The 14,434-nt window shown below is 49.2% G+C and overlaps 2 protein-coding genes across 2 annotated transcripts; one reads left to right on the plus strand and one right to left on the minus strand.

Moving 5' to 3' along the window:
- Positions 1-7,604: 7,604 nt before the first annotated feature.
- Positions 7,605-8,053, minus strand: LOC115479783 (histone H2A type 1-E). Its single transcript, XM_030217979.1, has one exon. It carries the CDS (start codon positions 8,029-8,031, stop codon positions 7,639-7,641), a length of 393 nt encoding a protein of 130 aa, XP_030073839.1. The 5' UTR covers positions 8,032-8,053; the 3' UTR covers positions 7,605-7,638.
- Positions 8,054-8,372: 319 nt separating this feature from the next.
- On the plus strand, positions 8,373-8,781 carry LOC115479788 (histone H2B type 2-E). The gene has a single exon (XM_030217984.1). The coding sequence runs from the start codon at positions 8,381-8,383 to the stop codon at positions 8,759-8,761; it is 381 nt and encodes a 126-aa protein (XP_030073844.1). The 5' UTR covers positions 8,373-8,380; the 3' UTR covers positions 8,762-8,781.
- The last annotated feature ends 5,653 nt before the right edge of the window (positions 8,782-14,434 follow it).

A 14,434-nucleotide genomic window follows, 5' to 3' on the forward strand; every position in this document is an offset into this window, starting at 1 on the left:
CCCCTGCTTGTTGATGTAATACATAGCAACCTGGTTGTCTGTCTGAATTTGGATAATTTGATGGGACAGCCGATCTCTGAAAGCCTTCAGAGCGTTCCATACTGCTCGCAACTCCAGGAGGTTGATCTGTAGACCTTGTTCCTGGACGGACCAAGTCCCCTGGGTGTGGAGCCCATCGACATGCGCTCCCCACCCCAGGAGTGACGCGTCCGTGGTCAGCACTTTTTGCGGCTGAGGAATCTGGAAGAGACGTCCCAGGGTCAAATTGGATCGAATTGTCTACCAATGAAGAGAGAGAAGAAGCCTCGTGGACAGACGGACCACGTCCTCTAGGCTCCCAGCAGCTTGGCACCACTGAGAGGCTAGGGTCCATTGAGCAGATCTCATAAAAAGGCGGGCCATGGGAGTCACGTGAACCGAGGAGGCCATGTGGCCGAGCAATCTCAGCATCTGCCGAGCTGTGATCTGCTGCAACGCCCACACCGAGGAGACAAGGGTCAGCAGATTGTCGGCCCTGATCTCTGGGAGGTAGGCACGGGCCATCTGGGAATCCAGCAGAGCTCCTATGACTTCAAGTTTCTGAACTGGAAGAAGGTGGGACTTTGGATATTTTATCACAAACCCTAGCAGCTCCAGGAGTCGAATAGTCATCTGCATGGACTGCTGAGCTCCTGCCTCGGAGGTGTTCTTTACCAGCCAATCGTCGAGATAAGGGAACACATGCACTCCCAGCCTGCGCAGAGAAGCCGCTACTATGGCTAGGCATTTGGTGAATACCCTGGGCGCGGAGGCGAGCCCAAAGAGTAGCACACAGTACTGAAAATGCCGTGTTCCCAGACGAAATCGAAGATACTGCCTGTGAGCTGGCAGAATCAGGATGTGCGTATAGGCATCCTTTAAGTCCAGAGAGCATAGCCAATAGTCCTGTTGAATCATGGGAAGAAGGGTGCCCAGGGAAAGCATCCTGAACTTTTCCTTGACCAGATATTTGTTCAGGGCCCTTAGGTCTAGGATGGGACACATCCCCCCTGTTTTCTTTTCCACAAGAAAGTACCTGGAATAGAATCCCAGCCCTTCTTGCCCCGGTGGCACGGGCTCGACCGCATTGGCGCTGAGAAGGACGGAGAGTTCCTCTGCAAGTACCTGCCTGTGCTGGAAGCTGAAGGATTGAGCTCCCGGTGGGCAATTTGGAGGCATTGAGGTCAAATTCAGAGAGTACCCTAGCCGGACTATTTTGAGAACCCACTGATCGGAGGTTACAAGAGGCCACCTTTGGTGAAAAAATGTTAACCTCCCCCCGACCGGTAGGCCGTCCGGCACAGGCACTGGAACGTCGGCTATGCTCTACAGGAGCCAGTCAAAAGCCCGCCCCTGACTTTTGCTGGGGAGCCGCAGGGGCCTGAGGCACGCTGCTGACGAGAGCGAGCGTGCTGGGGTTTAGCCTGAGCAGCAGGCTGGCGGGAAGGAGGATTGTACCTATGCTTGCCGGAAGAATAGGGAACCGTCCTCCTTCTTCCATAAAAACGTCTACCCGAAGAGGTAGAGGCTGAAGGCGGCCGGCGGGAGAACTTGTCGAAAGCGGTATCCCGCTGGTAGAGCTGTTCAACCACCTGTTCGACCTTGTCCCCAAAAACATTGTCCCCCCGGCAAGGGGCATCCGCAATCCGCTGCTGGATTCGATTTTCCAGGTCGGAGGCACGCAGCCATGAGAGCCTGCGCATCACCACACCCTGCGCAGCGGCCCTGGATGCAACATCTAAAGAGTCAAAGACCCCCCTGGCCAGGAATTTCCTACACGCCTTCAGCTGCCTGACCACCTGCTGAAAAGGCTTGGCCTGCTCAGAAAGGAGCTTGTCGACCAAGTCCGCCAACTGTCGCACATTGTTCCGCATGTATATGCTCGTGTAGAGCTGGTAGGACTGAATCTTGGCGATGAGCATTGCAGAATGGTAGGCCTTCCGCCAAAGAGTCCAAGGTTCTAGAGTCTTTGCCCGGGGGCGCCGAAGCATACTCTCTAGAGCTCTTGGCCTTCTTGAGGGCCAGATCCACCACACCAGAGTTGTGTGGCAACTGAGTCCGCATCAACTCCAGGTCCCCATGGATCCGATATTGAGATTCGATCTTCTTGGGGATGTGGGGCGTAGTTAAAGGTTTCGCCCAGTTCGCCAGCAACGTCTTTTTGAAGACATGATGCATGGGTACTGTGGACGATTCTTTAGGTGGCGAAGGATAGTCCAAGAGCTCCAGCATCTCAGCTCTCGGCTCATCCTCCGTGACCACGGGAAAGGGAATTCCCGTGGACATTTCCCGGACAAAGGCCGCGAAAGAGAGACTCTCCGGGGGAGAAAGCTGTCTTTCAGGCGAGGGAGTAGGATCAGAAGGAAGACCGTCAGACTCCTCGTCAGAGAAATATCTGACATCTTCCTCTGCTTCCCACGAGGCCTCCTCATCAGTATCGGACACCAGCTGGTGGACTTCGGTCCGAAGCTGCGCCCGCCTCGACTCTGTGGAAACACGGCCACGGTGGGAGCGTCAAGAAGAGGACTCCCGAGGCGGGGGCGACGGAGCTCCCTCCATCGACGTCGCCGGGGAGCCCTCCTGGGAGGCTGCCGGCACCGGCACAGCAAGTGGTACCGGGGCGGGCGCCCTCACTGCAGATGAGGACCCAGCCATCGCCTCACTCGACGGCATTGGTGGCGCAAGCACCCCCGGCACCGGAGGAGAAGGGCAAAACAGCTCTTCCAGGATCCCCGGAAGGACGGCCCTGAGGCTCTCGTTCAGAGAGGCTGTGGAGAAAGGCGGTGGGGCCGGTACCGGCGTCGAGCTGCGAACCTGTTCCGGGGATGGAGGCGGTACCGGGCTGTCCACAGGGGAATGCATCGACACCTCCTGAATGGAGGGTGAGCGGTCCTCCCGATGTCGATGCTTGGGTGCCGGTGGTACCGACAACCCAGAGCTCTCGGTACCATGCTTGGAGGGTGACCGATGCCGGTGCTTTTTTGCCTTCGCACGACGCACGGCATCGGTACCGAAGAGGAAGATGTCGAATCCAAACGCTTCCTCGGGTCCGGGTCCGAAGAGGGTCGATCCCAAGGGGGCTGTACTGTGGGAGCCCTCGAGACAGGCGGAGACCTGCTCATGGGCTCACCGCCACCAGCAGGGGAATGGACAGCCCTCACCTGCACTCCAGACTTCGAAGCACCCTCCGACGACATCCTCAGGAGGAACGATCCCGGTCTCGTAGCTTCACCCGACGATGACCTCGATACCGAAGGCCTCGATGTCGGTACCGATGGACGCGGTACCGAAGTCGATGCTGGGCGCGGTACTGAAGACTCCGATGCCGAGGACCACGGGACTGAGGATGTCGACGCGCCGGATGAAGCCCCGAACAAACTGTTCCACTGGGCCAATCTCACCGCCTGAGTTCTCCTCTTCAAAAGAAGACAGAGATTACAGGCCTGAGGACGGTGCCCAGCCCCCAGACACTGAAGGCAAGAAGCGTGCCTATCAGTGAGAGAGATTATCCGGCCACACTGGGTGCACGGTTTGAAGCCGCTGGAAGGCTTTGATTACATGGGCGGAAAAATCTCGCCGGCAAAATCGAAGTTTGCGATGGTGAAAAAAGGGGCACCAAAAGCTCACCAAAAAACGAACGAGCGGCAAAAAAAGCTGCAATTGACCACAAAAGAAAACTTACGGGCCAACATTAGTAGATAAAGGAAAAAGTTAGAAATTTTAGCGAAAAAACCGCGAATCGCGAGGGATCTCCAAGGGGCGCGGAGCGACCGAAAAAACAGCCATCCCGAGCCGCGGAAAAAATGAGATTAGCGAACACGAGCGATTTCGGGCGGGAAGACGGCCGCGCATGCGCGCATCGCGAGCGCACGCGAGAACTAGCAAACTCTGTTGCTAGGAAGATCTCCGATCGGAGGGGCTGCCATGGACGTCACCCATTTGTGAAAACAAGCAGCCTGCTTGTCCTCGGAGATAAAACATAACACATATGATTTGGCTAACACCACAAGGAGTGATCAAATCCATATCATTTGGGTTCAAATCCCAGTGGTGCTGCTTGTGATTTTGGCCAGGCCAAGTCACTGAACTCTCCACTTTTTCAGGTACAAAATATCATTGTGAGCTCTCTCCAGGGCCACAGCACCTGAAAGTAACCCACCTCGAGCTTTTGCTCACACTGAAAAAGGTGTGAGCCAATCCCATATAAAAATAGACCTTTTACAGGTGCAGCCGCAAAATTGACATTTTGCAGCTGCACCTCTAAATCTTCCAAATGTGGAGTCAGTGAATACATTCAGGTGTTTGTGGAGGGGGCTCCTCACCCACTACCCTAACACCCCCCCACCCCAGGAAGGACCCCACACCACCAACAACCACCCTTTCATAATTAATGAGATGGACTGTTCACATACTCCACTGATTAATGGCATTGATTCACATTTTGAACATAAACATAAAGAAAGGGCAGGATAAGCCCCCATTGGGTGTATTTTCAAAGCACTAGACTTACAAAGTTCCATAGTAACCTATGGAACTTCATAAGTCTAAGTGCTTTGAAAATGAGCCCCATGCATGTCTACAGAAATCACAGTATGTACATTTGTACCTTTATAACACGCTAACTAGAGACAGAGTTTAGAATCAGAGAATGGGCCAGAGGTTGGGACCTACTAATTGTATAAGTGGCAGAAACCTCCACATGATAACTTATCCTTCCTTAACATAGAAGGTCAGCTGGATTGCAGTCAGGCTGTGTGTGTGTGTGTGAAAATATGTCATGTCATTAATAGACAGTACACTGTATTCCTGGGAGTGGACATGGCAGCTGCTCAGTGTTTAGGCCAGATCAAAACATGTGAAACTCCCACATATATCCAGAAATGTAAATAATGCCTTCTGTTATATCACTATCATGTATTCCATTACCATGCAACCCAAAATCCTTCTGTAACACCAAATGTCTATTCTCTTCTCATTTCCACTATCCATGATGTATTGTAAACCACATTGAGCCTGCAAAGAGGTGGGAAAATGTGGGATACAAATGCAATAAATAAATAAAACATCAGCCACACATGAGGGAAATTGTAAGTGTGGTTCAGATCCCTCTCTCATGACACTCTTCCCAGAGCACCTGATGGCTCCTCACATCCTAACAGATGATGCATATCCTTATCCTCAGTTTGGAACATTAGCCATACAGGGATCAGAGCGTCCAGAGAACAGAATCGTGAAGTGTACTTGATGCAGGTACTGCTTTCTTCCCCCAGCAAGTGTACTCTGACTATACCACTTGTGATGCTCATTAACCTGAGAAAGCTAGCTGGGGATGCTGCACATTATCTCACCTCAATGAGGAATCTCCACACCCACCTTGAATGGTCTTATGCAGGATATAATGGCAGGATATTTCACCCCAAGCAGGTAAACAACTAAGAAACAACTTTCCCAGAGAACTGAGATCAGGCTCACATGCTCTTCTGTACTGGAACATGGGCCATTGGTAGACATATGAACATACTGTGAGAAGGGAAAAATGCACAGTGTGGGGGGGGGGGGGGCAATCTCCTCAATGTACAAAGGTATAACCGCACATCAGGCCTCACTGCACCAGGCCCCCAAGCCTGTCTGTGTATGTCTACAGCTGGAGAAAGATTAAGAGAGGGAGGAACTGAGGGAAGAGAGATGAAGAGCAAATAGAAATATTTCTGCAATGCACTCCATATCCAAATGTATATGGATATGTAATGCCAGATGATTCTACAGCAATAGATATTGAGCTAGATACTAGGACACTAGTCTGATTATGGGAGAACGGGATCAAAGTGGAGTCTAAAGTCACCATCATAAAGAGAAAGATAACCACATGCTCAGAACTCCATCAGCTCCACAATCACAATATGTGGCATACGAGATCTCATTGCATACGGATAGACTTCCAACGTGTCAGGGACAAGCGCCAGATGACTGATCTGCAATCTATGAAGCATCATGTATGCCAGCATATTGAAACAGTATGTGTCCTGGAATGGTTTGGCAAACTGGAAGCCCTAGGCATGTCATGGGCTTACACCCCCCTCATGTGAATAAACATGAGGGGGTGTAAGCTGACAAACAACCCCACAAATGTTCATTTGGTCAGTGACAGATTGTTGTGTGCTGGAATTCTCAAGCAGAACTGACATTTGGTGTTGATTGGTGAAGCAAAGAAATTGATCTCTAGTGTTCCCCATTTCTGAAAAAAATTTCCAGGTGGCTTTGCTGAAGAGAGATCATTCGTGTGAGACTGTTTGCAAAAATGTTTTGCTTTCCTGGGATATACGTTGCTTGAATTTGGACCTGTAGTTGAATGGCAAGGAGCCATATGTAACAAGCTTCTCTGCATAAATTCTGTGATCCCATTCACTTTTGCTTACATAAAACATCAGCACTTGGTTGTACGTTTGCAATAGGAAGGATTTCCCTATTAAGAGATATCTGAAAGCAAGACGTGTGTGGTGGATCGCCTGACATTCTAATAGGTTGATGAGGAATTGCAACTCCTGTTGTGACCATGGTCCTTGTGTCTGAAAGTGGGACAGATCTACATTCTGAATTTCTCCTTCTGAACAAAGAAATTCAGCTTCCTTAAATGGAGAAATGGCCCTAGACATCCCGACATTTATGGAATTAGAAAATAATGGGAGTGGAAACCATGACCCTTTTGTTGAGTGGGATCCTCCTCTATTGTGGTTGCTTGGAGTGAAATGATTTCCTTTTGTAAAATCTTGCAGAGAAGTGTGAAGATTTGTAAAAAAAAAAAAAAAGGAGGACTGTTTTTATTAGCTAACGCTGCGTTATTCTTTCTCATGGCCTTTGTCTTTGGCAAGAATTCCAAGATGTAGCACAAGGTTCTGAAGGACAAGAGCAGGGATGATATCTCTTCTTATAATAATCCTCGCAGCTGTAACGAGAATGATACGATTTGAGAGGAAATGAATTGGACATTTTAGTTGAGGAGTTGACCTTTGTCATTTGTAGGCATGCTGAACTCTTTTGACTGTACAGAAATCTTCCGTGATCTGAGATATTGTGTCTGTCACAAAATGCCTCCCCCTTAAATAGCGGCTGTTTAATAGATGCAGTGAACACCGCGGTGAGGTTTGAAAAGCCCGCCCTGTGCATGGATTGGTCAGATAAATCTTTCCCGGTCAAGACCTTAAAACTGCTACTGGGAGAGAGGACCTTTCCAAAAGCTATTTCTCTGTGTTATGGGCTTTTTATTTCAAATTTTCTGTCAACACTGGTTGTTTCAGAACTCCTGGCATAACTCATTTTTATTTTTAACTATGTATTCTAAAATCATAGATCCCCCCCATTACTCTGGCTATTAATGTCATTAGCTGTCCTAGTAAGATTGTATCATAGAAACTGGCCAGTCGGGTATTCTGGGCTATTACCAAGGCGTACTCTCGCCATCCTTCACCAGCCTCTGAGGGAAAATATCTAACTTGGGAAATTTTTTTTTTTTTTTTTAAAGATGATATTCATGCAGCAAACTGGCTCTTTACAAGACAAAGTGGGTGGCTCTGAAAAGAGCCTTTGGGTTTCTGGTTTCCGACCTCTCCGCGCGACAAAGCTTTACTTGCCCTTGGCCGCCTTGTGACTCTCGGTCTTCTTAGGCAGTAGTACCGCCTGGATGTTAGGCAGCACGCCGCCCTGCGCGATGGTGACTCTCCCCAGCAGTTTGTTCAGCTCTTCGTCGTTGCGGATGGCCAGCTGCAAGTGCCTGGGGATGATGCGGGTCTTCTTGTTATCGCGCGCGGCATTGCCAGCCAGCTCCAAGATCTCGGCGGTCAGATACTCCAGCACCGCTGCCAGATAGACTGGGGCGCCGGCACCTACCCTCTCAGCGTAGTTGCCCTTCCGCAGCAACCTGTGTACGCGCCCCACGGGAAACTGCAGCCCCGCCCGGGACGAGCGAGTCTTAGCCTTAGCCCGAGCTTTACCCCCTTGCTTGCCACGTCCAGACATTTCGAAGAGCTTCAATAAGAAATAGCTGAAAGAACTGGAAGCACCCGCCGCCACCCGGCCATTTTTTATACTCCTTAAGTGCTTCTGACACTCCTTGGCGATTGGTTAAGGACCTCAATCCGGCCTGTCTCAACTATTATCATAATAAGCTGACAAATAGACCAATCGAGGGCTGCCAGGCTGTCTAATGACGTGTCACTAGCCTAGACCAAACAGCGAGGAGAGAGGCTGAGGGCTAGTAATTTGCATGTGTAAAGCCTATAAATAGCCGTCCGAATGGCAAGCTTTCAGGAGGACAGTTGTTTGCTTTTGTCTGTTTGAAATTGTCGTTTCAGCTTGTTGACTCGCCATGCCTGAACCAGCCAAATCCGCTCCCGCGCCCAAGAAGGGCTCCAAGAAAGCTGTGAGCAAGACTCAGAAGAAGGATGGCAAAAAGCGCAAGAGAAGTAGGAAGGAGAGCTACGCCATCTACGTGTATAAAGTGCTGAAGCAGGTTCATCCCGACACTGGCATTTCCTCCAAAGCCATGAACATCATGAATTCCTTCGTGAATGACATCTTTGAGCGCATCGCTGGAGAAGCCTCCCGGCTCGCTCACTATAACAAGCGCTCCACCATCACTTCCAGGGAAATCCAGACTGCAGTTCGTCTGCTGCTGCCGGGTGAGCTGGCCAAGCACGCGGTGTCCGAGGGCACCAAGGCTGTCACCAAGTACACCAGCTCCAAGTAATGGCGGCCTCAGCCTACAGCTTCGGCACACGGAAAGAACCCAAAGGCTCTTTTCAGAGCCACCCACTTGCTTCACATAAAGCGCTAAAATGCCAACTTCTTGCTGGACTGGCCCAAAATTAGCACTACTTTTACTTTATCTCAGAGAAGGGAGATAAAATTCATCTTTCCCTCATCACACAAACATTCTTTCTCCGGGCTTTATATTTTCCCACCTATTTGCAGGCTCAATGTGGCTTACAGAGTATGGGCTCCCAGACTTGGGGTTACCCATGTTTCCCTCATCACACCAACATTCTCTTTGGGGTTAGGTTCGGGGTTACCCATGACCCTCACCACATTCTCTTTTTGGGCTCTTAGAATTGGGGTTACCCATGAAAGCGTAGATACGTACGCACTTCTTCAACACATACAACAGGCAAAAAGAAATCAAAGCTCTGTTACTGACAGTGTGGGTGGCTCTGAAAAGAGCCTTTGGGTTGCTTGGATAGATACAAGCAAGGATCAGGTCCTTTAGCCTCCGAAACCATACAGAGTACGGCCCTGGCGTTTTAGAGCATACACCACGTCCATAGCTGTTACCGTCTTTCTCTTGGCGTGCTCAGTGTAGGTGACAGCGTCTCGGATAACGTTCTCCAAGAAAACCTTCAGCACCCCGCGAGTCTCTTCATAGATGAGACCGGAGATACGCTTGACTCCGCCTCGGCGAGCCAGGCGCCGGATCGCAGGCTTTGTAATTCCCTGGATGTTATCGCGTAACACCTTCCTATGCCGCTTAGCGCCTCCTTTCCCCAAGCCCTTGCCGCCTTTACCACGTCCAGACATGTTTGGCTTACAAAGTAAAAAGCACTACACCAACAAGGATTGATATTGATTGACGAAGAAAGCTGTAGGCTGCCGCTGATATAGCAGTGAGGAGGACCTTATGGAGAACTGGACTCTGCTAAAAGGCGGGACAACTAAATCCTTCCCACACTTCATGCCTGGAGACCATTTTTTTCCAACTGCTCTACGATTTCATGTGAGAGGAAAAGAAAGGAACTTAACTGATCCTATGCTCTCTTTTACAATGTTTTCATATTCGAAGCGTTATGAAGGATGTTTACATGGAATATGAGGACGAGTAGGGACATAAAGTATCATCTAACCCCCCCCACCCCCTCTCAGTCTCCACTCATTCCATACTAAAACTTCTTTTGCTGGTCTCTGCTTGTTTTTACCATTGCTGCTTTAAACGGATTTATTCTTCCAGTATTCTCAATATGGTATCAGCACTTCAGCAAAAATAAAATTGATAATACCAATCAAATCAAATTTGCCTCACAAAAGACACCCTAGAGAGCAGGGAGGCCAAGATTTAAGATTTCATGCCAAAAAGGGTAGGACTGTGCAACCGGGAATGCAGTAATCCAAGACATCTCTAATGTCAGGTCCCGATTGAGTGCAATTGGTGAATTGCTGTGCAGTAGTGAGCATTTAGTAACATACTATACAGGCCTTAATCCTCATCTATTTTCAAAACTGGATTAGGGTAATATTGCCTAGGCCGGTCCCCCAGATTATCCAATAAAAGGGAGATATGATTGAGTGATGTAGATCGAGTAGAGGTAAAATCGATTTTTTACTCTTTCATACAGTACAAAGACTACGGGACACTCAATGAACTTACATGGAAATCCTTTTAAAACAAATAGAAGGACCTCTTTTCTCACTCCATGAATAGTTAAACTCTGGACCTCTTTGTTGGAGGATGTAGTAACAGCAGTTAGAGTATCTGGGTTAAAAAAAAAAAGGTTTGGACAGACATGGGGAAGCCCCTGCTTGTCCTGGGATTGATAGCTTGGAATGTTGCTACTATTTGGGTCTCTGCCAGATACTCCTGACCTGGATTGCTTACTGCTTTAAAATAAGATACTGGACTAGATGGACCGTGGGCCTCACCCGGTATGACTGAATATTCTTATGTTTCTTATGACATGCCTGTAAGTTTGAATACATCTCTACCCTGTTCATTGGTCAGCATTGGTTACCCTGCTTTTCGATTTCAGTACAAGCTGCTGCTTCTGAATTTCAGGGCTTTTCGTGATCACTCCCCCAGTTATTAAGCTTGCTTAGTATATTCCCTCTCCAGCACTGCACTCTCTTAATTTATTTATAGCGTTTATATCCCACATATTCCCACCCAAGGGCAGGCCCAATGTGGCTAACAGGAATTTACAGAAAGCATACATCAAGTCTACAACAAACAGTCAATGGCACTGTAGTGAAAGAGGCTAATAAGTAATAGCAGAGGTGGGGGAAATGTGGAAAGAGAAATGGAATTTAATAGACAGCGGTGCAGGGCCGGTCAGGAGCGTAAGCTTTCTCGAATAAGAAGGTCTTAAGGTATTTTTTAAAGGTCGGATGATCAGGGGTGATTTTTACAAATTTAGGTAGACCATTCCACAGTTGTGCGCTAATGTAGGAAAAGGTGGAAGCGTAGGTGGTTTTATACTTGAGGCTTCTGTGGATTGGGTAATGCAGATTTAGGTACAAGCGAGCTGATCTGTGAGAGTTACGAGGTGGTAAGCTGACAAGGGTGTCCATATATGCTGGGGCCTCACCATAGAGAATTTTATGCACCAGTGCCCAAATTTTAAATGTTATTCGGTCCTTGACAGGGAGCCAATGCAGTTTCTCACACAGCGGTCTTGAGCTTTCAAACCTTGATTTACCATAAATAAGCCTAGCAGCTATGTTCTGGGCAGTTTGTAATTTTTTCAGAAGCATGTCCTTGCACCCTCCATATAACCTATTACAGTAATCAAGGCGGCTAAGGATGAAAGACTGAATTAAACTTTGAAATACTTCCCTAGGGAAATATGGCTTTATGCGTTTTAGCTTCCAAAGAGAGAAGAACATTTGTCTGGTGGTAGAGTTCGTTTGCTGCTCCAGAGTTAAGTGCCTGTCAACAATTACACCTAATATTTTTAGAGACTCAGGCCCTCATGATCAAAAGTCAACGCTTATGCGCAAGCCTATTATCGCCGTTTTTGCGCACGCTTTTAACAATGTGGGATGATCAACCTGATTATCGCCATAAACTGCAAGTGCGCCAGGCACTAGCGCAAATGACATTAAAATGTAATCAATCTCATGTAAATGATGTTCTTTTGCATTCCTCCAGGATGATCAAAGAGTAGCGCCTCATGAACAGAGTTGTCGAACAGCGCTATGCGGCGAATCAGCGCTGCCGAATAACGCCAGGTCCCAGCTGGCATTGTTAGGCAGGTCCCATCAGAACCCCCCCCCCCCCCTCCCCTCGAAACAGGTCATTTCCTCTCCCTTCCTCCATATGGGCCGGAAGTGCAAGGTGTAAACATCACAGCACGCATTGTTATGTGTTGGTGAGGAATTTGTTTCTAGTGCTTTTGCAATATTTTCTTTTTTGAGATGTGTGATGGTGGTATATCGGTATTGCTTGCCCGCTATCGCATTCTTGCAGAGACGCGTGCAGCAGTGCAGCAAGGAGAGCCACCAGAGAGGGATGGGGTTGACCGCGAGCATGTCTTCAGGCCGGTACCTCGGCAGCGTGTGTACCGCCGGCATCAGTACCGCACAAGGGTGTCTTTGGACGAAATGTCTGATACGGAGATTGTCAATATGTACCGTTTGAATCGAGAGGCTATATTTGAACTTTATGGGAAGATAAGAGGGGAAATAGATTCCCGCACTGCGAGATCACACGCTGTTCCTGGACTTGTTAAACTACTGTGCACATTGCAGTTCCTTGCAACGGGTTCTTTCCAGCACGTGGTGGGGGCTTGCTGTGGTGTGGAGCAATCAACATTTTCAAAGCATCTGGATGTGGTTTTGAATGCCTTAACTGCACGGTTTAGGGACTACATCCGTTTCCCACGGAGTGAGGTTGAATTGCAGGAATTAAAATTGCAATTCTTCAATATAGCTGGCTTTCCTAATGTTTTGGGTGCCATTGATTGCACCCATGTCCCATTGGTCCCGCCATCCAAAACAGAATCTGTGTACCGCAACAGGAAGGCGGCCTACTCCATGAACGTTCAGGCAATTTGTGACGCCAAGCTGAGGATCTTGGACGCAGTTGTGAGGTTCCCGGGGAGCTGTCATGACTCTTATACTGTATACTGTCCCACTCAGACATAGGCCGCAATTTGTCCAATGGAACATATGGTGAAGGCTGGCTTTTGGGTACATATATTGACTATTTACAACACTGTGCAACGTTTGTACCTTGCTGTCCGCAAAACAGGGGTACTCTGGTATAGGGCGCAATGTTGAAGGGGAGGGAAGGGCAAACATATGAGGTACGGGGTGCATTGATTTGTGATGTAAACATATGAAAACTCTTGTTCAGGGACATGCCTTGGGTCTCTGGCGCCCCCCTGCAGACTATCAGTTGGTGCCCCCCCCCCCCCCCCGCAGACTATCAGTTGGCGGCGGCGCGGCGTGGCGCCCCCCCCCCCCCTGTGAAAATGATCGCTCACCACTTGCCACACTGACAGGAATTGTCAGCAATATTCTTAGAAACAAATTGCTATACATTGCAAAATAAGATAGCACATGTAAATTCTCAAAGTGGACATATTCCAAACACTAAAATGAAAATAAAATGATTTTTTTTTCTACCTTTGTTGTCTGGTGACTTTCTTTTTCTGATCATGCTGGCCCAGTATCTGATTCTGCTGCTATCTGTCCTCTTAACTCCGTTTCCAGGGCTTCCTTTCCATTTATTTCTTTCCTTTCCTCCTTTCTTCTTCATTTCTGGTCCTCAGCTTCTGCCTATTTTCTTCATCCATGTGCAGTTTTTCTCCTCTCTTCCTTTTTCCTCATTTCATCTCCTTCATCTTTCTTCCCTCCCCTCTATGTCCAGCAATTTCTCCTCTCTCCCTGAGCCCTGCCCTCCCATCCATGCTCCTCTGTCCCCTGCCCCCTCCATTCATCCTTTTCCAGCAATTCCTCTCTCTCCCTGAGCCCTGCCCTCCATGCCCATCCATGCTCCTCTGTCCCCTGCCCCTCCATTCATCCTTTTCCAGCAATTCCCCTCTCTCCCTGAGCCCTGCCCTCCCAATCCATGCCCATCCATGCTCCTCTTGTCCCCTGCCCCCTCCATTCATCCTTTTCCAGCAATTCCCCACTATCCCTGAGCCCTGCCCTCCCAATCCATGCTCCTCTGTCCCCTGCCCCCTCCATTCATCCCTATCCAGCAATTCCCCTCTCTCCCTGAGCCCTGCCCTCCCAATCCATGCCCATCCATGCTCCTCTGTCCCCTGCCCCCTCCATTCATCCTTTTCCAGCAATTTCCCTCTCTCCCTGAGCCCTGCCCTCCCAATCCATGCCCATCCATGCTCCTCTGTCCCCTGCCCCTCCATTCATCCTTTTCCAGCAATTCCCCTCTCTCCCTTCCATGACCCCCCCTCGCATCCATGCTTCTCTCTCTCCCATGTCCCAGCCTGGCCTGCCCTCTTCTCCCCCCCCCCCTTCGCATCCATGCTGTCGTTTCTCCCCTGCCCTCCCGCTCCCATTGTTCAACTGCCCACCCTCTTCTCTCCCCCCAACATCCCTTTTCTTTTTTTTTCTTTTTAAATGTACCTCCGTGGCGGTTCCGGCAGCGCAGCGTCAGTGAAGGAGGCGGCGCTCCCGACGTCGCTAGCCTTCC

This window comes from Microcaecilia unicolor, chromosome 11 (assembly GCF_901765095.1).
Source record: "Microcaecilia unicolor chromosome 11, aMicUni1.1, whole genome shotgun sequence".
In the NCBI taxonomy this organism is placed as follows: domain Eukaryota; kingdom Metazoa; phylum Chordata; class Amphibia; order Gymnophiona; family Siphonopidae; genus Microcaecilia; species Microcaecilia unicolor.